Here is a 26917-nt window from a genome sequence, read left to right on the forward strand (position 1 = left end):
AAATCATGTATAGCATCGTATTACAGACTATTTCCCATGAATATTAAAATAAATATCATAAAACTAATACCAGTTGTAATAGCCCTGGTCTCAAGCCCCTCGGGGATAACAAAACTGGCTTTAACGTTTTATTTTCATTTTAATATCCATGGAAAGCTGTCTATAATACGATGCGCTAAATAGCTATTAATGTATATTTACGAAGCCCTTGAAGGAGAAATCAAAATAAGGAAATGGATTTTTAATTTGGGCATTATAGACGCTTAGGATGACAATTTGTCCAGGGAAGAAGGGATGGGATATTATAGACGCTTATGATGACAATTTGTCCAGGGAGTGAGGGGATGGAACATTAGAAGTTAAATTATCAAAGTTATCTCGTTGTTTCAAAAACGTTAAGTAATTTAAAATAATTTTGATTGACTTTGCAACAACCAATACACAAGGGGTAATATTGTTTATTATTATTGGGGATCTATATAAATTTATCATCCATTGTCTTATCCCTTAAGAGACTTAATTTAGGTGAAAAACTATAAAATATTTGGAAATGTTAAAGAGAGTAAAGTTAATAATAACATTAAAGTTAATGAAAACGCGAACATTGCAAAAAGAAGGAAAGATATAAGAAAATTAAACTACAAAAGAAGGGGAGATAGATCGACTGACGGGCAAACGCTATCAATTAAATAGTACCATAGCTACGATTTATCTATCCCTTTTTCCCTGCTCTAGACCCGACAATCATTTACTCATTAGTCGTTTACCCTTCTTTTAAAAGCTAAAGTATTCTTCAGTGTTTTCATTTTAGATATCTTCCTAAATTCTAAGATTTAAAAAAATCTAGATATTTTATCTAATTTTCCTCAATTGTGGTAAACAAAATTACCCCTCCTGTAGATTAACTTATCAGTTGAAAAGTTTGGACACCATTAATTTAAAACCAACCAATCTCAACATAAAGTTTTTGAGCCATCGAATAAGATAATATGATTATAAAACTTTGGGTACCTGTATAACTTTTTGTCCAATATCGCAACCTGACATTTTATCTCTATGCCATTGACCAAAACATAATGTAACGGTTTTCAAATTGAATTTTTTATGTTTGGTATTATGCAATATTTTCGCGCATTGCGTAAATGTTACGCAAAAAAATGTGACCCCAAATGCGTCAAACTGCGTCACACATAGGATTAACAATTTGATTTATTTTTTCATAGTCAAGTCAGGGACGGGGGAGACATATCTGGTAGATTTTTTTATCATATAATTTAAGGGAAAGACAATGGACGATAAAATGAAGTGATTCCAGCTGATGCAGATAAACAGAATTGTGCATTTTTTGACTACTAGTTTAAACCAGGGATCTAAAGGGATAAGACTAAGACTGATATATTGATAAATATTTCCAATCATGATACACAAAATTACCCATTTTATTGATTAAAATTAGTGGTTGAAACGTTTAAACACTTAACCTATTGAACTAACCAATTAAAATTTAAAATAGCCTACCAAGTTGTTGTGCTAACGAATAAGAAAACGTTATTTTAAAATTTTATAAAATTAACCTAAGTTTAAAAAAAACGAATTAGAGAACGGGTCTATAAAATTTAAATATTTTTATTGAAGAATTGTCCTTGTTTTATTATAATATGATGATTTATATGTTAGTTTTCTTTGTGTGTTTGTAAATGTTTATTCAAAATAGGCAAATAACAACTTCACCATCACCAATAAGATTTTTAATGTGAAAAAATAGCTTTAAACAGCAGAAAAAAAACATCATTGATTCCCTGTAAAAATCTTCTTTTTGTTTATACTGTTTTGCAGTGGCGTTTACAGGATTTTTGTGTGTGAAGAACTGTAGTGTATAAAAAAAGGGGGACTGGCCTACCCAATTTCAATTTTAAGGGAATGTCTATATAACAGAAAAAAATTATCTCCTGATTAAAAATAAACTGTTTTTATTACTTATATTTGTTCATATATTGAAATATCTAATTCGGATTTTTCAAAAATACACTTTTTAGTTTTAAAAAGATGTTAGTTTGATAAATAAGTCTTGGGTTGAGATGGGTCAATAGCTTTAAAAACTATATTTGTAGCACTGTAAAAACACTATTGTAGCGCGCTGCCCTTTTATCTAAACAAATTGAATCTTTGCCGCCTAAGATTTAATATTTGATAAAAATAGTGTTCTCATATTACACAGTGAAAAAGTAATTTTAATAGCAAAATTTTATTTCTTATAGAAGTTTTTCCAACGAAGGAAAATGTAATTTATAGCAAAAAAATATTAGTTATCCTTAAATATTGTATAGAATTATGAGAAATATTTTAAAAGTTTTTCTCGTATTCATTCGAATTCGGTGGATAGGAACCGGTTCTCATTCATACGAAAAAACTATGTCTAGCATCGTATTAAATCCAGCTTTCTACGAATATAAAAATGTACAATCATAAGATTAAAACCAGTTTTTTTAGCCGGTGCCTTCGGCACCTCGGGGCTAAAAGAATAGTTTTAATCTCATAATTGTACATTCTATATCCGCGGAAAGCCGTTTATAATACGATGCGAGAAATAACTATTAATATTTGGCTAAAATTTTAAATTCTTAGATTGTTAAAACACTTATGTTATAAATGTCACTGTGTAATATTTTTTGTGGGTTTATCTACCTATTTATAACTTTGAGGATGGCAGAGATCTTAATGGATAAGACAATATATAAAGGTTAGGGGTATTTTTGTTTATAATAATTAGGAAGAACCGTTTCATCATGTTATTGTTCATTTCTCGTCTCTTTTGGCGAAGCAACCCTATAACACTAAAACTAAAAAGTTTTGATATCCGTCCGTTACAGCTAGCTTTTTTGTTAATTTAAACAGGTTAGAATTGTCCTGTCGATTTCAAACTTTGCATGATGATTCCTTTAACAGCAAGGTACGACTTTGAAAGCTCAGCAACTCTATAATGGTTACCAGAAATTCCGTACGTCCATTTAGAACATGCTGATTTTTTACTTTTTTGACAACAAATCATCCGATTCATCAGATTTTTGGTATATTGTTATAAGCTAAGCATCTCTATAAAGAATTCCTAAAAACGTCAGTATGTCCTTAAACAGTTTTGCAACAAATTTACTTATAATTTTGTATAGACATGTGCATCAATATTCAGTTTATTCAGTTAAGACACTCAACAAGTGTAAATGTTCATTTGTCCTTCCATTTCAGAGCTTCGCATTTATGGATGTTGTCATCCTTGTTTTTATGACCCACTTCTGCCTTGTAAACTCTTCAAATGAATTGATATATTTTAAACATATCAAGGTTTACAGGTTCACTAATTAACTAAGAGATAAGACAATAGAGAATAAATCTCCAATGACGATAAACAAAAACACCCTCATATGGATCAAACGGATTTGTTTAGAACCAACCCACAAAATTTAAATTCAAGTACCTTAATTTTTAAGCCAATAAATAAGATAATGCGGTTATTATCGTGGGGACAGTGTAACTTACAGTTCTATGTCTCCTTCCTATTTGACTAATTTTAGAAGACAAAACCAAACCAATATTAGTTTCCTTATAAATCCTATAACATAATTGTCCTACACCCCATGAGGAAATAAGCATCTATTTATAGAGACAATACTACCTTATTTGCCTATTATATTATATCAACCAGACTCTATTATATTCTCTTATATAATATGGATTCCAGAGTCATAAGAAACCTAATTATATCAGTGCAGTATTATTTCTTTAAAGGCCTGAATTCCTTTGTCACAGAATGTTTTAGTTAAATCAGGAAACCAGTATGAATATGCTTGAGTGAGCTTCAGTTCAGGGAAAGAGGGGACATTGGAATGTAAATTACATTGGTACTCAAAGTATTATAACCTTGTCATCTTATTCGTTAGCTTAAGTACTTTGGGTACTTTTAATAAATTTGATTGTTTACAAACTCATAGTGTCCAATATTTTCAACCAATCAATGTTTTATCGTCCATTGTCTTATCCACTAAAATCCCTGGCTGGAGTCATTGGGTCAGAATGAGCAATGTCTGACTAGATAAGTATAAGAAAAGGTATTGTATCCTAAACCGTTAGTCATGAGTACTACTATTCAAGGTAAATTGTATATTTTTAGATGGATAACCGTTTTTGTTTCCTATTCATTTGACTTTATAACCATTACTATATTACTTAAGGGCTGATGAGGTTGACCCTCCATCGTTAATTTTCTTTTTATTTAATGATGGGGTAGAATAGTAACTCGCTGTGCCTGTTATAGGGCCGAGGCATTCCCACTTCTCTAACTTTTAATGTCACATATCAGACTGAGCAGAAGTAGGAACTTTTAACGTCTCCTGCATGATAGATAGATAGAAGATGAAAAGGTTTAAATTATTTCTATAATGACAGGGAAGATTCTTATTATAATAAAGGTATCATCACATTTAGAGAATTAAATACCTGTTAAGCAAAAATAGTGCGTAAGAATTTAAGCCATTAACTTAAGGTAACTACTATATAGTCTTAAAGAAAAGTAAGAGGATTTCTGTCTGTCTCTGTGTACTGCAGGACTGCTGAATCGATATGGTTCTCCTTTACAATGTAGGTCCAGGAAAGGTTTATAATTATTTTGTGGGAGGTTACCACCATCCTGCCAAGACAAATCGGCCCTACTAAAAATGACCATTCCTAGAGGCCTCTATGGGAAGAGAGGACTAGTAAACTAGCCTAAAACTTACCAGCAGTTAAATATCTATTTCTTATATCTTTCTTATCTGTTATTATAGTGCAAGTGTTAACTGTTATGTTAAAATAATAGTTCTTAAAACCTATTTTAAAAAGCTTGATGCATCAAATTCCTTGCAAATATCTATCTATCAAAGAACTATACTTTTTATCCTAAGAAACTAAGTAACAGGATGTATGACTGTGTGCATGTATTTATTTTTGTTCAGTTAGATCTCATAAAGAGCTTGACATGAATTTTTCAATATTTTTAAAAAATTTATATCTGAAGCAACAAACTCTTAATCTTTAAAACAGTAATATAAGATTTATAAACGTGCGAAAGATATGTTTTGAAAATCGGGGGGGGGGGGGGTGAGGTGGTGATGAAAATAACCCCTTGAAATTAAATTTTCCTATTCTCAAGGTTCATAACCTACTTGGCAGAACCCTGTGCACACCACTGATCTAAATGGACTGAATGGCTTAAATCAATAGAGCAGTTCTATCAAAGATAGTTTCACAAAATAATTATCATTACAGATAAATTTTTAAAAATGTTTGTCAGCTCATAAGCGCACGGTCTAAGCTTTGTATGAAGATAATAGCCAGTGTTGAACATTTTGAGAAGGTGATAAATTGGCTTGTGTCACATATAATTGTTCTCCTATCTACGAAAAATAGATACTAGATAGATAGATAGGTAGTCAGATAGATAGTGGCTGGAATAAATTTTTCCTAGATAGATAGATACTAGATAGTAGCTAGCTAGCTGGATAAAAAAAATATATAGTTGATAAATTTGATTTTGCCAAATTCGAATTTTTTTTGTTGGGTATGTTATTAAAATAATAGTAACGTCACTTTTGAACATCTTAAAGTTTAAAGTTTGTTTCAATAATTATCATTGCATCCCCCTTGATTTATGTCATGCGTCCTACATCGCAGCGGTAAGTAATTCAAAGATAGACAGCTAGATAGATAGATAGAGGTCATTATAGGTCATTGAATAATAATAACGTCACTTTTGAACATCATAAAGTTTAAAGTTTGTTTCAATAATTATCATTGCATCCCCCTTGATTCATGTCATGCATCCTACATTGCAGCGGTAAGTAATTCAAAGATAGACAGCTAGATAGCCAATAACACAAAAGATAGAAAATGAGATAGATAGAGAGATAAATTAGCTTGTCACAGATAATTGTTTTTGCTAGCATTGAACTTTGCTTACTTCAATTATGCTCATAATTTCTTTGGGTGGGGAGTGTGTGTGTTTGTGGTGTGTGTGTGTGTGTGTGTGTGTGTGTGTGAGAGAGAGAGAGAGAGATGAATAAGTGGAAGGATATAAAACAAAATACAATTACAATTTCAGATTCATTAGAAAACAATAAAAAATAAATAAATAAAATATTTTTTTTGTGTTATTTCAAAAAAATACAAAAATGTATGAGGTAATGAAAGAATTTGCTCTCATAAAAATTCCTTTTTTTTACAATTTTATTACAATTTAGAAAAATAAACTGTATAAATAGGTTTAACCAGGATCAATAAATTTTGACGATAACTTCATATTCTAAAGATTTAAACTATGTAAAGTAGTAAGGTTTTTTTTGTTAAGATCTCGTTAATCATTGCCCGATTGAGCACTTAAATATAGGAAAGATTTACATAGGTGACGGAATGGTTTTATGCTATTTCAGTTTTATAAAATGGTTTTAGGCTTTTTTTTATATAACAAATAAAGTTTTCTGTTGTTTGGTCATTAAAATCTCGTTAACCGCTGCAATGATTAAGTTACTTAATATAGTAAAGCTTTACATAGAAATAGGGATGGTTTTAGGCTATTCTAATTAAATTCAAGTCTTTGGATATTTTTATGCTATTTCATTGCTCTGCATGCATGGTAGATAAAGTTTTAGCATTAATTTTTAATTCTTACAATATAATGTCGAGTGCAACATCTCAATATTAAATATACATACTAAAAAGCATTTAATTTAAGTATAGAAAAGAGCCTTTTTGACCAGAAGTTTTTGTGACATTTTTAAGGACCATTTTAAACTTTACAGCGTAACAAAAAGAGCAAAATCACACTAAATCTATTTTCTTCAAAAGAGGAGTCAATTTATAATTGAATAGCCAAAAAAGATGTTTTATCTTCTAATTGGGTATAATTTGTTTTATTTTTCTAGCAAAAACACATTATGTATGTACGTCTTTACAAGGCATTTTAAAGTTTAAATACTTGTGTAGATTCTACTTGCACATTTTGATCAATTCTATAACTTTTTTGTTTTTCATATTTGTCTAAGATGTTGTGCCTTACCACTTATGAATGTTGTCATTCTTGGTTATGATGTTTCCTTTTAAGACTTTTTAGTTTATCTAAATCTATATCTTTTAATATTAGTAGTACACCAAAAAAGTAAGAAAAAAAACAACTTTAAAAGAACTTAAAAATCATATAAGATTCTTACTTTAAAAATAATTTTTTTTTGATAAAATATTTTGTCATTTAATGAAATGAGCAACGTTTTTGAATCCCTTATATGACGTCACTAGTACAAAGCCACACACACACACACACACACATACACACAAACACACGCTCATGCCATTGCTCATCTTTGCTTTTACAAATATTTTATGAATACTTTGAACTTTGCCTTATTCTATTATTAGAAAAAAAGGGTTGTGCTGATATTTTAAATATTTTTAGTAGCAACGCTATTCTATAACGAAGGTTTGAACGACCAACCGTAAGCAAAGTTAAACATAAATATTTGTTACTTGAAAAATAGTTATACTTCCTATAATAAAAGGACCAAGGTTTTTTTTATTGTCTATAGCTTAAAATTTCGATAACTACAGAACCGAGTAAGTTTTCCATTTTAGGGAAGATTCTTATAGGTCTCAGAATGGTTACAGGCTATTTATCTGTCCTTCCCAACCCCTTCGAATATCATGCAAAGTTTTAGAGAGAAAAAAAATTATCTCCGAGCTCTCTATTCAAGGGTATAGACAAGGCAGAAAAATAGCATAAAACCATACCAAAATAATTGGATGGATTAATAACCGCTCTAACCCTAAAAACTCCTTTTATTTTACACTTGTTGTTAAAGTCTACCTGCTTGTTTGTAAATAATGCTATAAGTGATTATAGATAACCAATGGACAGAAAATGTACGCAGGTTTTAAAAGTACAAGGACAAATAACCAATAAAATAATGCTTCTAAAGGTGGAATTAGTTTTTGTTTTTATATATTTTAGAAAATATACTATCTTTCATAATGGCTTCAAAACCGATCTTTTATTTTGATTTTCACAGAAAGCTGTCTATAATAAGATGCGATGTATAACCATAAAATATATTTGTAAAACCTAAAATATGCAGTCCAATGTACAAAATTGAACTCTAAATTATCCTATGATTGCAATAAGCACATTTTAAAATACATAAACTTTTTTAATATTTTGTTTTATTTTTGTTTGCTATTTACTGTTTTTAGAAACAAATCTACTTTTTATGTATGTCTGTATTTCTTACTATCCTTCTAACCATCATCCCATCAATCGTTTTTTTTGTCTGCAAAACCTATCCTTTTAATTAGTGTCATCTATATTCTAGAGGCTCCGTGTTCGAGCAAAAAGTTATCCTAACACAATTCCAATACTAATTCTTAATGAAAGTAGTCTAAAAGAGAAAAGATGTCTTTCTGGCTGTCTATCTTTTTGTATAAAAATTGTTTTTATTGATTTTCTATTCTTTTTCTATTTATCTTTCTGCTGTATGACTAGTCGATCTTTAGACATCTTTTAGTCTATATCAATCTATCTATAGTTTTTTTTTATTAATTCTGTATATTATTTTGTGTCTTCCTTTAAACTATTATTTTGATGAAAAATTTTTATTCTTGAATCATCTTTTTTCTCAATTGAAGTAGAAGAAAACTGTACATAATTGTTAAATATAAAGGCCAAATTTATTTTTTTAAATGAAAAAATATTTTAGGAGATAACTATATTGTACATTATCAATTGAATAGGGATACACATTCAGAGATTTTATTTTTATTCAATCATTTAATGTTTGGATGAAACCAAACTTTAGCTCGTATAATATGTTATACCGAATTAAAATTGGAATATTGAAACACAAAAAATTCCAGTATGGCTTAGAAACCGATTAATACCTGCTGAATTGGAACCGATTCTTAACCATACTGAAAAATCATGTATTACAATGTATTACAGACAATTTTTCACGAAAATTAACATGAAAATCATAAGATTATTACCAGTATTGTTAGTCCGTGCATCAAGCTCCTATAAATAATTATTGCACTATAGCATGATGAAAATTAAATAAAACCGTGGATAACCTATCCATGTCTCCGACAAGGTGTGGCAATTTTGGAAAGGTTAATTGTTATATGACTATGTTTGGTCCCTTCAAGGAGTTCTACCAGGGAGGGAGAAGACATTGAGGACTGTATATTATTATAGTACCCAAAGATTCTTGGTATATTGGTTTGCTTAAAAGCTTTGGGTACTTGTTTTGAATATCTATAGTATCATTGAAACTAGCATTGTCCAATTTTAAATTTAATATACAGAAAGAGTAATTTGGGTTGTATATTAATTTATTGTCCGTTGTCTTATCCTTTATATCCCTGAGTTTTAGGGAATTGGAGGGTAGGGAGGGGGTGGGTGAGGGGGTTGATGAGGTCCTCATTGATTTAATGCTCACATAATTTAACAAAAAAGGATATTGGTTACAAAACAAATATGTTTAGAACATTCAAAGGTAACAGTTGCTTGCATAAAAGGGATGAAACATAGCCTAAAACCATTCCTAAAATATAAGTTGCCAAACTAAAAGTTTGTTTTAAATTGTTCCTTTGTATATACTTAATGAAAAATTATTGCTTTAATGCTTTAATTTTGTTTACTTTTTTGGATAAACATCGAATCATTGGTTTTAACACAGAAATGGTTTTTGGTTTGATGAGTATATATGTTTTTTTTTATATTATGATAGGTAAATAAGGATAAATTAATCTTCCCGCATCCCCCAATTACAAATAATAAATTATATACAGGGGGCAGATTAATGTAAGTTTATTTTATTTCCCCTTTACAAAGCTCTCTATCTTTGCTTGTTTATAATGTGTAAAAAAACATGATAAAAGACAAAAAATTTAAAAACGATGTTAAAATATGAAATACCAATAAAAACTATGAAAAAATTGCTGTCTTAAAAAATCACTGTATAAACTTTTCAACCAATACAACCCACTTCAAGAAGGTAAAAAAACACACACATTTTAACACTATTTCACATAAAATTAAATGAATAAATTACGAGTTGTAAAACATCTGCTGTGACGTACCAACACCTAAAGTTGCACTTTTATGCTAAGTGACTAAAAAATGATTGATCCAAAAAAATCTTCAAATAAAAAAAAAATATGTAATTGGTCTTTGTATTGGCCTTTGTGTTGTGATACGAAAAATACAGGGATCTTAATTGATAATACAATGCATGATAATTTTATATACATACACAATGTTGATAAACAAAATTACCTTTTCTATAGATTAAAGCTATTGGTTGAAATGTTTGGACACTACTAATTTGGAACCAACCAACAAAATCCCCAAGTAAAGATACCCAATGTTTTTCAGCTAGCAAATGAGATAACGTGGTTATAAAACTTTGGGTACCAGTGAAATTTAGAGTCCAATGTCCCTTCCCTCCCTGTGTAAATGTCATATCAAATATTGAATCTGAAATCAATCATATCGAAAATTATTAAAAACAAGGATGACAAAATAGAAATCAAGACAGACGGACAAACGAACATTCCCAATAAATTACTAACTTATATTATTTTTATTTCAGATAAGTGATCAATGCGCGGGTCCTACCGTCCCCTCCCCCCCTAGAATCCTCCCAGAGCCCTGCGGGCCCCCCTGAATCCCGTGTGGGCCCCCGCTGAATTGGCCCCCCGAGCCCACCAAATAACCCCCACACGCCACAGACACCCCCCAACATAAATATTAAATATGATTACAAAAAGTTTATTAGGTAAATTAATTTATTTTTTATTTTGATAGCGAGGCTATTCTATAATTTGAAAGTTTGTACGTACGTTATAGTTGGTTAGGAATGTTGAAATTTAGTGCATAAATGAGATATTTAAAATTACTAAAAATAGCATAAATTAATATTTGGGCTTAGTTTACTGTATAACATATTACTGTGTCATGTATAACGCCTTAAAAATAATTCTAAAAAGGAAGGATGAGAGGAGAAATGAGAAAGGAAATCCATAAAAAAAGAGATAGATAGTAGACGTATTATTATGACGTCACACATGACATGTACTATCCGCTGTCCCCTTTGTTAATACTTTAGCATATTGTAACTGTTTTAAATAAAGTCCAATACTAAAGAAATTTCATAAAAATCACCTGAAAGGACAACAGATAAAAGATGTAAAATACGGTCAAAGCGGTAAAATAGCAAAAAATCTCCCAAAATTTTCCCTTTTACAATAATCTTTGCATTTGAATTGAATATTCTGTTTTCTTTTCAAGTTTTTAAGGTTGACTTGACCTTTTCCATGATATATGCAATGCAAGCTAATTTTTTCACACCAACTGATAGTTCTATAGAGCTTAGATTCTCTCATTTTTTCCTTATAATATCATGTTTAAACCTTAAAGTAATATGCTGAAATCTTATTTAATGTATATGTGCCTTTTCAGAAAATTGGCATTGGCTTACATCCTTGCCTTATAGTAACAAGTTGTCCGTATATCTATGTTTGTAGCAAAGGATCTCGTTAATTGCTTAATCGAAATGGTTCTCCTTTACAGTTCTCATAAATGAACAAAAGATGTAAAACCATTTTAGGGAAGGGTACCTCCTATCTCCCAAGAGAAAATTTTAATCCGATGAATGAAAAAAAATGATTCCCACTTAAAAGTATGGACTTTTAAAGCAAGTATTGAAAAAAGTTTTTAAGGCTTTTCTTGTTTTTTTCTTTTTTTATACATAAAACCATTCTTGTCAGTATTTACATACATATGATGAAAAGTTCATCGTTTTGGCATAAAACAACCAATTTTACGCAATAAACGTTGAGAAATCCTTAAAGCCAATAGCTGTGATTTTGCTATGCTAATAGTTTTAAAGAAGGGTATAGCACCTTACACTATCAAAACGTCTATAGAACAACGTTGATAATATGTCAGCTATTAACACTTTTCTATAATGCCAAATAGTCGAAATATATACACATTGATAACTTGAATAATGGCTTTTCAAAGTGCACTTTATTGACAACAACTTCAAATATTTTGGAGGAGGATACCTCTACTCTTCCCCAAAAATAGTTATAAACCTTCCCAGGAACTATGAAAAGCTTCACTGTAAAGGAAAACCGTATCGGTCCAGAAGTTAGCGAGATCCTTCAGTACACACAGACAGACACAAACACACATCCTTTTACTTCTTTTACGCTGTTTTAATATAATTTAAAGATCACCTTTCGATATTGCATATAGTTCTATAAAAAAAGAAAGAAAAAGCTAGTATTTAATTCATGGATAGAGTAAAGAAAGATAAAAAAAAACTTTTCTTCCAGTATTGCATCGATAACGTTTAACTTCCGCTGGAATAGAAATGGTTCTCAGCCTCACTAAAAAATCATGCATAGGATCTAATTACAAACAATTTTCCCCAAATATCCGCGGAGAGCTGTTGATATTGATATTTTGAATTATGAGCTGTCTAAAAGATTTTGTTGATTTAATTTGTTTTGAAACATATAATTATTTTACTTCATTTTTTTCCCCTAAAGATAGAACTTTAATGAATGCTAGTGTATCCTTTTCAATCCATCTTCAGGCCCCCGACCTTTTAACCTCTGTACCCCCCAAAAATAATTTCAATATCTATTTTTCAACGTATTTTACCAATTATCCTGAGCGTAGCCTGTGTTTTTATAGGCACCACCACACGTGGGTTTTCATTTTTTTATATGTTGCGTGGCGTTTCTTATAGTTTTCAGTTCCCTTAATAATTCTAAACTTTTTTAGATATCTTAAGGGATAAGACAATGGACGATAAATTGATGTACGTACCTGATGCTGATATACATATTACTCCTTTTGTAGATTGAAATTATTTGTTGAAAAGTTTATATACTTCTAATTTGGAACTAATCTATCAAAATTCAATTAAAGTATCCAAAGTTTTTGGGCCAACGAATAAGAAACTTTATTATAGAATTTACAATCCAATGTTTTCTCCCTCCTTGTGTTTTATCAGGGTTACTTATACTGTTTACACCAACAATTTTATTAAGCCAAATAAAGGGGTGCTTTTGTTTATTATAATAGGAGCTGTACATCATTTTTTTATCAATCTATATAACTGTCTACCTTTTTTCCAGTTTTATAAGTAATCTTACTGGAATGCTTTGAAAAAGATGTTTCTTGTTCTTATGCTTTAACATATTTTTAAGTTAAAAAAAACTGCATTATACTTATCAAAAAAATTAACAAAATACCCATAATAAGAAACACAAAAGGCTTTCACTGTTGACTTAAAATATATATTTTGATAACTTTTTGACATATTTATCTTAATACTAAAAGGAAAAAGTAATAAGTTTTTTTTAACAAAAGGTAATGCACAAAATAAACAAAGGATTGTAGTTATTAAGCGCATCGTATTATAGACAGTTTCCGCGGATAATAAACAAGTTTTATTAGACTGACATTAATTTTATGATTTATATTATAGTATTCGTGGAAAATTGTCTGTAACACGATGCTATACATGATATTTAGTATGGCTGAAAATCGATTCTAATCCTGCGGATGTTATTCTGTCTCGAAGCCATACTGGTAAAGGGTTTATTGCTAGCAAATTATTAATATTGCCTTTTTCTTATGATGTTATAATTTTATATACATCTTGACAAAATGAAAGGGCAAAGAGTTTCATTTTATTGAGGAAAAATTAATTAAACTCCCATTGTTCTATCCCTATACTATGCCTTAATGTAGGGATCTTGTGGATAAGACAATGAACGAAAAGTTAATGTAAATCTAAAAACATTTATTCCTTCAGTAAATTAAAACCTTTGTTTGAAATGTTTGGATACCTAACTTAATGAACCAACCAATAAAAATTTAATGTAAGTCTGTATCTGCAATGAAATTGTCTACGCTAATAAATGAGAGAATGTGTTAAAAAAATATGGTGAACAGAATTTCATCTAAGTCCGTTGTCCCCTCCCTCTCTGGGTTTAATGTCATGTGGTATAAGGATATCTTGATTTTCATTTCAAGATTTCTAGGACCTTATATTCACGGACGGATTGTTGTTCTAAATTTCAAAACTAAATAAAGTATTAACAAGAATGATAATATCAATAAAATCAAAGCTCTGAATTCAAAATTTAGGACAAGCGTGCAATAACACTTGTAGAGTGGCAAACTCAGTCAGAACTTAATAGGCCAAAAATTGTATGTAAATTTATTGAAAATTACCTACATACAGGATACTGTCTAAGGATATGCTTACATTTTAAGGACTTGTTTATAGAAATGCTTCGCTATTGTACCTTGTTTTCCTGGGAAAGATTTAAATGAGGATAATTTGATTTTATTAATATTTATTCCTGCTAATGTTCCTATCTTTCTAAAACCATATCAGGACACCACTTTTCAAAGGGAAACTATAATGATTCAGTTTAGCGGCTTAATTTAGAAAATGGCATAATGTACTTTATTTATAACAAACCTTTAGAGTTGCCAATTACGTCCAAGAGGATAGGGGAGGAAAAGGGGTGTTTTTCTCATTTTACCCCAACCCCCAAAATTTTAACATGCAAAAATGCAGCTTGCCTTTATATCCTAATAAAATGCCTACCTAGTGAATTATAAAAATTAATTCTGTAACATACGATATATTAATTTTATTTCTCAAACGAAAACAATGAGTCTACTTTTACTATAACATCTTCGAAAAGCTTTTACATATAGTGCCATTTTAACGGGGAAAAGGATGTCAAATAAAAAATAATCTACTCCCATTTCTTTCTTCACGAATATTCTGTATCCTTTTTCTCTTGGATAAAGTTTAGTGAACACGCTAAATCATTCGTTGTCTTAAAAACTTTGGTGACTTACATTAAGTCTTGATTGGTTGATATAAACTATTAGTGTCCTAACATTTACACCAATAGATTATTACAAAAACGAACATTTTGTAAAAAAAATATATATAAATTATTAAAAACTTGCCAAAAATACCCACAAATATAGCAGAATGCAAATCTGTTTCTGTGAAAATGTGTTGTTCACGAAATAATCTGGATAAGATATTTAGGTTTCACGCGTCTAAGCTCTTGTTGCGCTCGCGTTTACATGCCTTTATTTTTACATTAAGAAAACAAGGATGACATAATGCTTAAAACTAAGCTCTAATTTAATTTAAAAGGAAAGACAAACGAACAATAACTCTTGTGTCTTGAGTTTCAGAACTTTATAAGCAGAAAATTAGTTTGCAAGTTTAAACAAAGTGTATGAAAATTTGCTTGTTTGTCCATCCATTGTTTTTTTAGTCTGTTACTTATGGTTGTTATCATGCTTGTTTACTTTTTACCTATTGTAATTATTAAACAATACACTGATGCATGGAGTGAGGGGACATTGCGCTGTTTATTAAACTAGTCCCCAAAGTTTTATAACCACCTTTTCTTATTCGTTGGATTAACAACTTTGAAGACTTTAATGGAATTTTTATCAATTGATTTATTATGTGGAGTGTCCTAGCATTTCAATTCCTAATTGTAATCTACAGAATGGGTAATTTTGTGTATTATCATTGGGGATGTACATTATTATCGGTCATTGTCTTATCCCTCTAGATTCCTGGTGTTGATGTGATAATATGCGGAAATGAATGCACACTTTATTTTGCATATTTAAAACACAAACTGCAATGCAAATATCAATTAATCAATGCTTTGGCGCCAAATTTAAATATTTGAATTTGTATGATGGTTTTAACAAGGACAATAATATTAATAAGTAGCAACTTTTTGTGATATACATCTGTTTTTGTACTTAGTTTGTTTAGTACTTTTAAAACTTGCATATATACTACCGGGTATCTGTGAGTGTTGTGCCCCTCCTATCTATTTGATTGTCGAAATTGTCAGGTTATAATCGAGAAGTCGTGCACAACACTTTTGTGTCCCAGGCTAACAGGGATGGGTGAATAGAAGATTGATTAACTTTTTTGAAAATCGTAGACATTCTATGAGTATGACACCTCTTTTGTAGATGCTAGCTATGTCTTTATTTTTTTTCTCTTAGGGGGGGGGGGTATTGGTTGTACCCTTTCCCAAAATGGTTATAAACTTTTCCTGTATCTATGAGAAGCTACATTGTAAAGGAGAACCATATCGGTTCTGCGGTTAGCGAGATCCTTTTAAGATTTATGTTATGGATATTTTAGTTATAACTGTGTTTACTTATGGCTAAAGTTGTCCTTGTTGTATATAAATTTTTATGCAATATAAAGTTATGTTTTTTTGATGTTTTTATCCTTGTTACAAAATACTTGTATGGAAGGAATAGTTGAGCTATTATCTCTCCTATCTTATGGAAAACAAATATCTCACACCCTCCCTTAATACAAACAAAATGTTTAATATTTGCAAAAATAAGACCAAAATGAACCTAACCTTCTTTTTAATATCCTCACAATTAATTAAATGCTTAATAGCAAATAGGAAGGGTACATTGGACTGTTATTAAACTGGTCCATAAAGTTTAAGAGACACATTCTCTCATTAGTTTGCTCAAAATCTTTTCTAAAACGGCTAAACGGCTGAACGTACATTTAAATAAGCGGAGCACGAAGGCCAATAAGTAATCTGAAAAAACCAAGATCTAATAATGCACAGGAAAGCTTAACTGCAGAAATTACGAGAAAATAAGTCTTTTTTGCGCATTCTTGTGCGGTGCGAGAAAACTGTACATCATTAATCGAGTAACGCCTATGTCAGATTATTTGTAAGCCTTCTTTTGTGCGAACATAATATATATATATACGTTGAGCTGTTTGGCAAACAAGTTCCTAGGTTTTATAGAGATAATCGATAATCGAATATTTTACCATGAACTGCACTAGATCCAAATGTCTAAATTGTCTTGAGGGGCTGTGTGAGGTATGGAAAATAGGAAGATGGAATAAGGAAGAAAAAAATTTGATTATGAAAATTGGGCCCAATTTTTTATTATTATAAATTTGAAAATTATATTTACAGTTTTGTCTATGGCATCATGGATAAATATGTTTTACATGCATCTTGTTTGTTGCTATGGACTGATAAAATTGCACTATAGCTTTAAAACTTGTAACTATCAAAATACTGTGATAGTTATTTCTGGCATCGTATTATTAACAGCTTTCCGCGGATATAAAATGTACACGGGTAAACAGGTTTTTAATCTTATAATAGTACATTTTCATATTCGTAGAAAACTGGATAAAATACAATGCTATACATAATTTTTCTGTTTGGTAGAGAACCGGTTCTAATCCACCGGATATTAATCGGTCTCGAAGCGATATGGGAATGATTATTCTTTATCAAACTAAATTTAAGATGTAATATATTTTTTATAAAAAGAAGAATTTATTTTTATTTTTTCCCATAATAAAATATACCAATATAGACCTTATTAAGGGTATTTTTCAAGTCATAGTCCAAATTTGGGAATCTTTATATGTCCTAAATAAACTATCATTCAAATTTCTGAACTATGCCCCACAAGATGAATACATGTTGTATTAGAAAATTATCGTTAATAAGACAAAATGTATTATTCCTTTGCTGCAATAGAAATAGGATTTCAACATGTATGGGGAGGGGATGGGTGCAAGAGAGGAGAGGAGGTATCATTATTTTAGCCAGCTGGAATTATCACTTATTTACGTGAAAATCTTGTGCAACATCCAAGTCAATATATTATATCGATTTCAAATACATTTTGTTGGCGTCGTCTTAATGTACCAATATTCATTGCTGCTATCGATGAGATGTTATGTTTTTTTTTTATTTTAATATTCGTAGAAAACTAGCTGGAGTACGATACGATACATCGTTTTTCAGTATGTCTTAGAACCGGTTCTACTCTAGCGGATATTAATCGGTTTCGAAGCTATACTGGAAAATTATTGATGACAAAAAATAGATTTTTTTGAGGTGCCCTATCCTGAAAGGTTCGTGACATACGTTTAATTTTTCATCAAAAACTGCCACCTTGTATGGTTATGGTAAAGTTAGGTTGGGTTAGGATGGGCTAGGTTTGTTTCATTAAGCTTATTTACCAGGGATCCTAAGGGATAAGACAAAGGACGACAAATTCATACAGATCAACAATGATGATAACCAAAATTACCCCTTCTGTAGATTAAAATTATTGGTTGAAATGTTTTGACACTAACCAAACAAAATTCAATAAAAGTACCCAAAATTTTGAGCTAACAAATGATATGGAAAACATTGTAATTAACAGTCCCCAATGTCCCCTTCTTTCCTGAAATTTATAGAGAATTTAACGACCAAGTAGAAAAATATCGTAATTTATTTTCAATAGTTTATTTCGACTAAATAGCATTTATAAAAGATGTCTTTTTTTGTTACAAAAAAGATCGAATTGCTTTTTATTTACCTTCAAATTATGCCCAGAATTAAGCATAAAAAAAACAATTCGTTAACTACTTTTGACTTGTAAAAAGAGATTCCTTGGACAATACACGTGTAGCAGCTCTATAATTACAATTCAAGTTTTAAATTTGTCTATGTATATTTTATGATTATCGAAATAAAGTAACGTCGGTTTTTCATTCAAAATTAATAAAAGTAAAGTCTGAAACATGAAAAGTATTATTTTTTAAGGCTAGCTTTTATTGATGTTGTCACTCTTGTAAGATTTATAGGTATGGTGACATATTACATCATCTAAGTACAGATCTAAGTACAGATCTAAGTGCAGATCTAAGTGTAGATCAGACACCTTACACACAGGCGTAAAGAGATAATTAGTTAGATCAAAGATATTTGTCTTTGTTAAGCTGAGATTTAAATGCTGTCAGGTGTTAGATATAGGTTTGTAGTAGCTTTTACTGTTGAAACTCAGTGAAATAAAGGATTTTATGGGAAAAGACAAGTGACAATGAATATGGCAAACAAAATTACCCCTCTAGCAGATAAAAAAAGTTGTATGTAAGGTCTACATAGACATTTCTAGTTTGTAACAACCAATCAAGGAGTATTTTTTTGTAAGTAATTTGCCATTCTTTTTTCTCTGATATACATCATATTATATTTCTTATATGATGATACTTTAGAACTTAACAGCTACTGAGAAGTATCAACAAAACAGGTTTTTATCTATTTTATGGTGGATTAGTTCAATACTTTTAATCATTTTAAACTTCAATGAATGAAAAGTGTTCTGAAATAAGAAAAGACATCTGTATGGCCATTAGAGTAAAACACTAGAGGGATTTGGGTCTTTGAAAATCAATCAATGGTAATGGAAATATTAACACAGCCAAGAAGCAGAAAACAATTTAGTAGCAGACGAAAAAGGTCATTAAAAAAGGGGAGAAGGTAGTTATCTGTATATACATCTATACTATAGATCTTTTGTACAGCCAATCCTTAATTCAACACTAATATAAAAATCAATTTAATTCATACATTTTTTTGACCAAAATCATTTAATTTCCGACACACAGAAAACTGTCACGAATTTGTATTAATTTTGAGGAACAAGACTCCAGTGACGTCATATTTTTCTTTCCCGAAAAAGGGAAGGGGGGACGAAAATCTCTTCAAAAGAGATGGGGAAAACCCCCTTTTCTCCCATCTCTTTTTTCTTCCCCCCTTCCCTTTTTTTCTTTCCCCCTTCCCTTTTTCGGGAAAGAAAAATATGACGTAACTGGAGTCTTGTTCCTCAAAATTAATACAAATTCGGGACAGTTTTCTGTGTGTCTTAATTTCCATATCCTAATTCATTCTTTTATACTTTGAAATTAAAAATTATAATAAAAATGAAGAAGATTTTTGTCAAAATTATTACATTTTCGAAGCTACTTTATAATTAGGTGTTGTCTTTTCTAGGGGCTATAGCACTTACACATCCAGCAAATTTACAGTTGATGTATTTTTGGCAAAATGTTTTCTTCCTTTTTCTCATGTCATAAATACATCCAACACAGGCAAAAATACATCTAATATTTTAATTCATATGTCAAAAATACATCTGACACTGGCATTTACACATCCATACGTTTTCAATTATATGTCATAAATACATCCAACACTGGCAAATATACATCTAGATTAATTTATAAGAATATTCATTTATATACAATTAATTAGATTTTGTACAGTATGTATAGGTTTTTAATTTTTGCCCTATTTTAGATACTCTCCCCCTATTTACTTCTCTTTTACTTAAGACAGTTAGGGAGTTGAATCCATTTTTATAGAAGCAGAAATATAATCTATGATTATGGTTTGGACCTTTAAAAACTGTAATCTATCTTTCCAAGAGAGGGGAAAGTGGAAGGGTAGATTACAGTTTTAGAGGGTCCAAACCATAATCATAGATTATATTTCTGCTTCTATAAAAATGGATTCAACTCCCTAACTGTAAGATGCTCCCTACAAAACATCAATACATTTATAACAACAAGATGAACAACTTCGAGCTATATTAAAGTATTGTTCTTTATTAGGTCTAGCTTAAAGCATTTTAAGATTTAAATATATCAAGTTATGCTTTACTACATTATAAGTTCTTAGTTTCATTGAATTACAATTCAGTTAAATAACTAAAGATAAAATAACAGATTAAGATTTATTTTATCAAATGTTTCAATAAATAAAATACAAACATTTGATAAAATAAATCTTAATTAAAATGTTGTAGATATGACTAAGCCTTGTAAATTTTCTAGAAAATTTCTAAAATAGGGTTGTGAGATTTAGGTAGGGTAAGGTGAAAGGGATAAAACATAAAATTTTTATTATGTTTAGAAGAATATATAAAATATTAAAATATAACTCTGCAGTGTATTTTAAACACATTATAATTATAATTTAAATCTTTATAATGCTTTTTATTTTAACCTGACAAATATATTATAACTCAAATAATATAAAAGTTGGTTTCTTATTATTTTAAATTAAATTTCTATGGATGTATAAATGCCAGTGTTGGATGTATTTATGACATATAATTGAAAACGTATGGATGTGTAAATGCCAGTGTCAGATGTATTTTTGACATGTGTATAAAAATATTGGATGTGTTTTTGCCAGTGTTGGATGTATTTATGACATGAGAATCGATTTTACTGTCATTTATACAGTAAAAATTCAGTTTGTCATAAATACATCCATTGCACTGGCGAAAACACATCCACTGTAAATTTGCTGGATGTGTAAATGGCAGTCCCCCCTTTTCTACCACAATTTTTTCATATTTATCGCATCTTATTATAGACAGATTTCTGCGGATATTAAAATGAAAAGTTACAAAATTAAAAGCAATTTTGTTAGCCAAAGCCTTCAACTCCTCGGTTTTAATTTTATCATTTTTTTATGTTTATGGAAAAAAGACTGTGGTACGATGCTATACATGATTTTTCAGTATGGTTGAGAACATGTTCCATTCCAGCGGATGTTAATCGGTTTCGAGGCCATATTGAAAAATAGATAACAGTTTTCTTTCTCGATATTGCAACGCTACTTCTAAACATAATTATCATTCTTTTTTCTTCTTAAAATGACTAAAATGGGTTATTTATTGATACAAGGACAAAAGTTAATTGGTTTTTACTTCCCTTTGTCTCTTATGTTTTCAGGGATGTAAAGTGATAAGACAATGCACAATAAATTGATGTATCCCGAATAATGATAGATAACCTTTTTGGAGATTTTATTATTGGTTGAACTGTTTGGAACAGACCAATAAAAATTAAGTAAAGTACCCAAAAATTTAAGCTAACCAATAAGATAAAGTACCAGTGTAATATTCCGTCTAATGTCCCCCCCCCCTCCCTGTTTCTTTGTATACATACTTCCTAATTTAGGATGTTTCAACAAGGATAATTATCTCCACAAATATTGTTGCCAACAAAAAATTAAAATGTGATTGTCATTTTAATCTAACAAAAATAGTAAATTTAAGAGTTTCTGTCTTCTATGGGTCTTTGTGGCTGTCTATAGCTTAAGATCCCACAAACCGCTAAGCCGATAAAGTTCTCTTTAACGATTAAGGATAGTTCCAGGTTTTAACTCTTTTGGGAGAGGTTACAACCACACTCACAAGAGAAAATCCTCCCCCCCCCCCCCTCTAAAAAATGTATAGTTCTTCATTAAAACTAAATCTAAAAGTGGTGGGTCGACCGCTCCCCTTCCCCCATTTAGTCAAGTGCACTAGGGGCATAGCTGGTTGAGAGATCTTATGTAACACTCGCAGGCAGCTATACAATTGCTTTAATAAAATCATGAATATGTACTTCCTATATTCATTTCTTTTATTTAGATTCTAAATAAGCAACACACCTATTATATATGTCTTTCCTTAACCAAAACCATTACAGTGATACTGCAATGTAGCAGAAAAATATTTTGCTACTAACATATCTGCCAGTCAAAATAATATTTTCCTTATTGAAAGCATTTATATAATCAAATGGATAAATGTTGTTTAAATTATATAAGAGAAATATATGAGGCAAATTTGTTCTTTAAAAAATTTTCATATCCCTTTAAAAGTGCCAAACGAAATTGTTAGCAAGATAATGAAGGACCTGAACCTTACTCTTACCTATACTGAATGAATCAAAACTCTTATATTACTATTTTTATTTTGATATATTTTGAATGGACACTCGAATTCTTCTTGAATAGTTACCAATCAAAGAGACAATTCATCTTTGCCGGGTTTCAAAGTTTTTGTTTAATATATTCACATTAAGGTTACAGCTATAGATGTATGTAAATGTTATGTGATTATTTTGGTTGTTAGGGATGGGTTAAAGAGACAATCCATCTTTAGTTAGAGGAATCAAATTGTTTTTGGATGGTTGCCTTTAGTTCCATGTTTGATAGAGGTGTTGCAACTCTATAATGTAAAAAAGCTCTATTGAAGATAGAGGTTTCTATTTAGTTGGATAAATAAAAAGTAATTTCACTAAATCATTAAATTATATTGATGTAAAAATATTGGATATAAAATACTTGTATATATTGACATTCGTCAATTTTGGTTGCTAATTTATGGACCTCTTTTATTGGCCAGTTCGTTCATTAAGTAGGAGGGTAAGGGACGGGGTAAAGGGGATGAATGGTACAACATCCAACTTATCATATATCGATTATAAAAATAAGCTACGTTGTAATACAAATGTTTCGTACTTGTTTTATTTTCCAAACTTGGCATAAGGATGGGTTAGATTAAAACAAGGGTTCCATAGTTCATAAAATAAATAGTGTAACAGAAGGCATACAGCCAAGGACAGCGTATTACTGTGCTATCATCTACTGTGACTTTGTGTCTTTAGAAATGGTCAGAAATATGGTTGCAATTTGATAATGCATTCATACATACAAATAGTTACAGCTTTAGCTACTGGATAGATAGATATGTAGATTTGATCAGGGATCTTAAGGGATAAGACAATGGTCTGTAAATGGTTGTATTTACACCCTAATGATGATAGACAAAGTTATCCCTTCAGTAGATAAAAATAATGAGTGGAAAAGTTTAGACACTACTACTTTGTACCAACCAATGAAGAGATAGATAAACTTAAAGACAAACATAAAGAAATGCGAAAAGACTAACCGACCAAAGATAATTTAAAAGCAAACTGAAAGACAGACATGTACGTAGAAAATAAGTTGGATAGATAGACAACCACAGTAAATAGAAATAAAATCGTAAATTTTTATAACTTCTTATAATTTCATTTTAAGATTTTTGAAACATCATTAAAGCAATTATATTTAAATCCCGTACAATTAATTTTAGTTTTATTACAATTTAAAAGGCTATTAGAGCATTCTTTTAAACTATAGAATAAAATTTTCATTTATTCTTTACTAGGTTAATTAATATAAAAGGTCATATGACCTTTATTTTATTATAATTTCCTATTTTAATTGATTTAATATCTCTTTTTTGTTATATACTAGTTGCTTAGTCTCTAGCATTTAATTTGATTGAGGATGCATCATAAGAACTTTGTTAAACTTCCTTCAAATGAAAAACTCAACCGGTTAAGAGGGTAGTGAGATCTTAACGTACAAGAAAAGAAGAATAGGAAATTTGAAATAATATTCTCTTTTTTATTTCCAAAGTTATTAAGCTACTTTATAAAAAGTAGTAAGGTTTTTTTTGTCTCAAGCTTAACATATCTATAACTACAGAATTGATTAAGTTCTTCCTTTTAGAGTTCCGAGATAGTTTTAGGATACTTTATTTCTAGATTTAAGCATTGGGATGGTTTGGGGCTATTTTTATGACCTATTTTTACATAGATGTGAGGGGCGCATCCACTAGTTATTGGTTTATAGGATATATTCATATCCTAGCTATTTGTTTATAATTAAAACTGAAATGAATGGGCCGTCTAACCACCACCATAGCAAAATATAATAATATGAGCTTTTTCTTATTTCCGCAATAATAGAGATTCATACAACTAGAGCGATTATAGAGAGAAAAAATAGGATAAATGTCCATCTACCCAAATTCAAGAGACAAATAGAATAAAATAACACTTATACACTTAAAAGACTAATTGAACGAAAAAAAATTCCTGTATTGAGTACAATTTGCTACACCCTTAGCCCAAAAAGGAAGTGCAGGTGAAAAATTGCTGAAACCACTAAACCTATAAAATCTTCCTTGAAAAGAACAACCCATTCGGACCAATATATATTTTGAGATCTTTAGATTCAAATAAATAAACCTTAAATAATCTTTATATAATAGTATATGATAAGTAAAGTACATAGGCTGCTCTATAATTGACATTCCATGCAGTCTTCCATGCCAACCTTTTTATCAAGGGAAGGGATGGTGAGCACTCTAATTAACTCTATATTTTGCAACTATAATTATGCCAACCTTTGTATCAAGGGGTGGGATAGTGAGCACTCTAATTAACTCTATTTTAAGACTCTAATTATGCAAACCTTATTATCAAGGGAAGGGTTTGTGAGCACTCTAATTAACTCTATTTTGCAACTATAATTATGCCAACCTTTTTATCAAGGGAAGGGATGGTGAGCACTCTAAATAACTCTATTTTGCAACCATAATTATGCTAGGTATGTTCTGCACTCTAAATAACTCTATTTTGCGACTATAATTATGCCAACCTTTTTATCTCATCAATTTTTATTGTTATAGGTCACGAAATTATTCAGGGATGCAGTGATATGTGAATGGAAAATATAATATTCTTTCTTTCACCCAACATTGGCTATTTAAGATCACATAATAGAAAGTGGAAATATTTAACTGTAAATTTTACTGGTACCCAAAGTTTCATAACTGCGTTGTCTTGTTCGTTGGTTTTAAAACTTTGGATACTTTTACTGAATTTAGATTTGTTAGTTCCAAACAAGTAATCTAAATCAAAAGTTATAATTTTGTCTTTCATTATTGGGAATGGTTATCAATGTATTGTCCATTGCCTTTTCCCTTAAGATCACTGACATAATAAAAGTCAGGAGAATGTCATTTTTTAAAATATTTTACAAATACCTTTAAATATATTTTTTCTGCGCACAAGTCGCAGAGTTAAAATTATGGTCAAATTAACTTTGCACAAGTCGCTGCTTATTGATTAATTGGCGCGTGCTTTTATGTCTAGACTATGCACGTGCATAGAGATTAAATTAAGACGAGTAGACATGATCTATAATAAGATATCATTTGAAGGGAAAAGCAGAAAAATATCCTAAAATCATCCCAAGATTCAAATTTAAAAGTCTTTGGTACGAGTAACATTTTTTTTATGCTTAGATTTATGACTATAACTGTTTACAATATCAATTAAAGAATTGTTATATAAAATCCTTTTTTCAATAATAATTGAAAGATATGTATTCTTCAAAACAAAACCATATCTTTACTTAAGCTATCATTTTTCAGTAGGTTTTAGACCCAGATGGAGGGGACATTGGGCTGTTTATTACACTAGGCCCCAAAGTTTTATAATAATGTTTTCTTATTCGTTAGCTCAACAACTTTGGAGACTTTTATTGAATGTTGATTGTTTGGTTCATTAAGTTTAGTGTTCAAATATTTCAACCACTAATTGTAATCTACAGAAAGGGTAATTTTTATTTATCATTTGAGATGTACATAAATTTATCTGTCATTGTCTTATTACCTTTAGATCCCTGGTTTAGAATCCCTGTAAAGATAGGTGTAGATAGGTGTTAGGAATATAGAACCCTTTGAGGGGTTGTGTTCCATCCCCTTTATTTTGCCAGGGGGCTTGATTCACCTACCTTTTTCTTGCTGCTATCTGTCCTAATGTTCTAAAATTACTTATCCACGAAGTTTTCGTCAAATGATTTGTAAAAAAAAAATGCAGAATACAATGGAATTTGTCTAATGAGGGCTAATTTAATATATTTATAACATACTATTGTCCATCTTCATTGACGTTTTTGTGTTTCCTTCAATATTATTTATTAGCAATTGTGGTGCATTTTAGCAGGGATCTAAAGGGATAAGACAATGGCCGTTAAAATAATGTACATACCCAATGATAATACACAAAATTACCCCTCTGTAGAGTATAATTATTGGTTGTAACGTTCGAATACTCAACTTAACTAACCAACCAATCAAAATGTATGAAAAATTCCCAAAGTTGTTAAGCCAACAAATAAGAAAACATTATTATAAAACTCTCGGGACTAGATTATTAAGCAGCCCATTGTCACCTCTCTATCGGGCATTTTACTCGGTTTTTCATAATGTATAGACTTGCTTTATTTCTCTTTTAAACAAGGA

At 30.2% G+C, this 26917-nt stretch overlaps 1 protein-coding gene across 1 annotated transcript in view; it reads left to right on the forward strand.

Annotated features, from left to right (window-relative positions):
- LOC145314866 (U-scoloptoxin(01)-Cw1a-like) overlaps positions 1-26917 on the forward strand; it is a 136234-nt gene that overhangs the window by 61695 nt on the left and 47622 nt on the right. The window contains exon 2 of the mRNA XM_080154946.1: positions 10665-10850. Coding sequence (XP_080011072.1) covers positions 10829-10850 — 22 coding nt within the window. The 5' untranslated portion in view covers positions 10665-10828. The remainder of the gene's footprint in view (positions 1-10664; positions 10851-26917) is intronic.

This window comes from Acartia tonsa, chromosome 3, assembly GCF_053477335.1.
Source record: "Acartia tonsa isolate MP-2025a chromosome 3, ASM5347733v1, whole genome shotgun sequence".
In the NCBI taxonomy this organism is placed as follows: Eukaryota; Metazoa; Arthropoda; class Copepoda; order Calanoida; family Acartiidae; genus Acartia; species Acartia tonsa.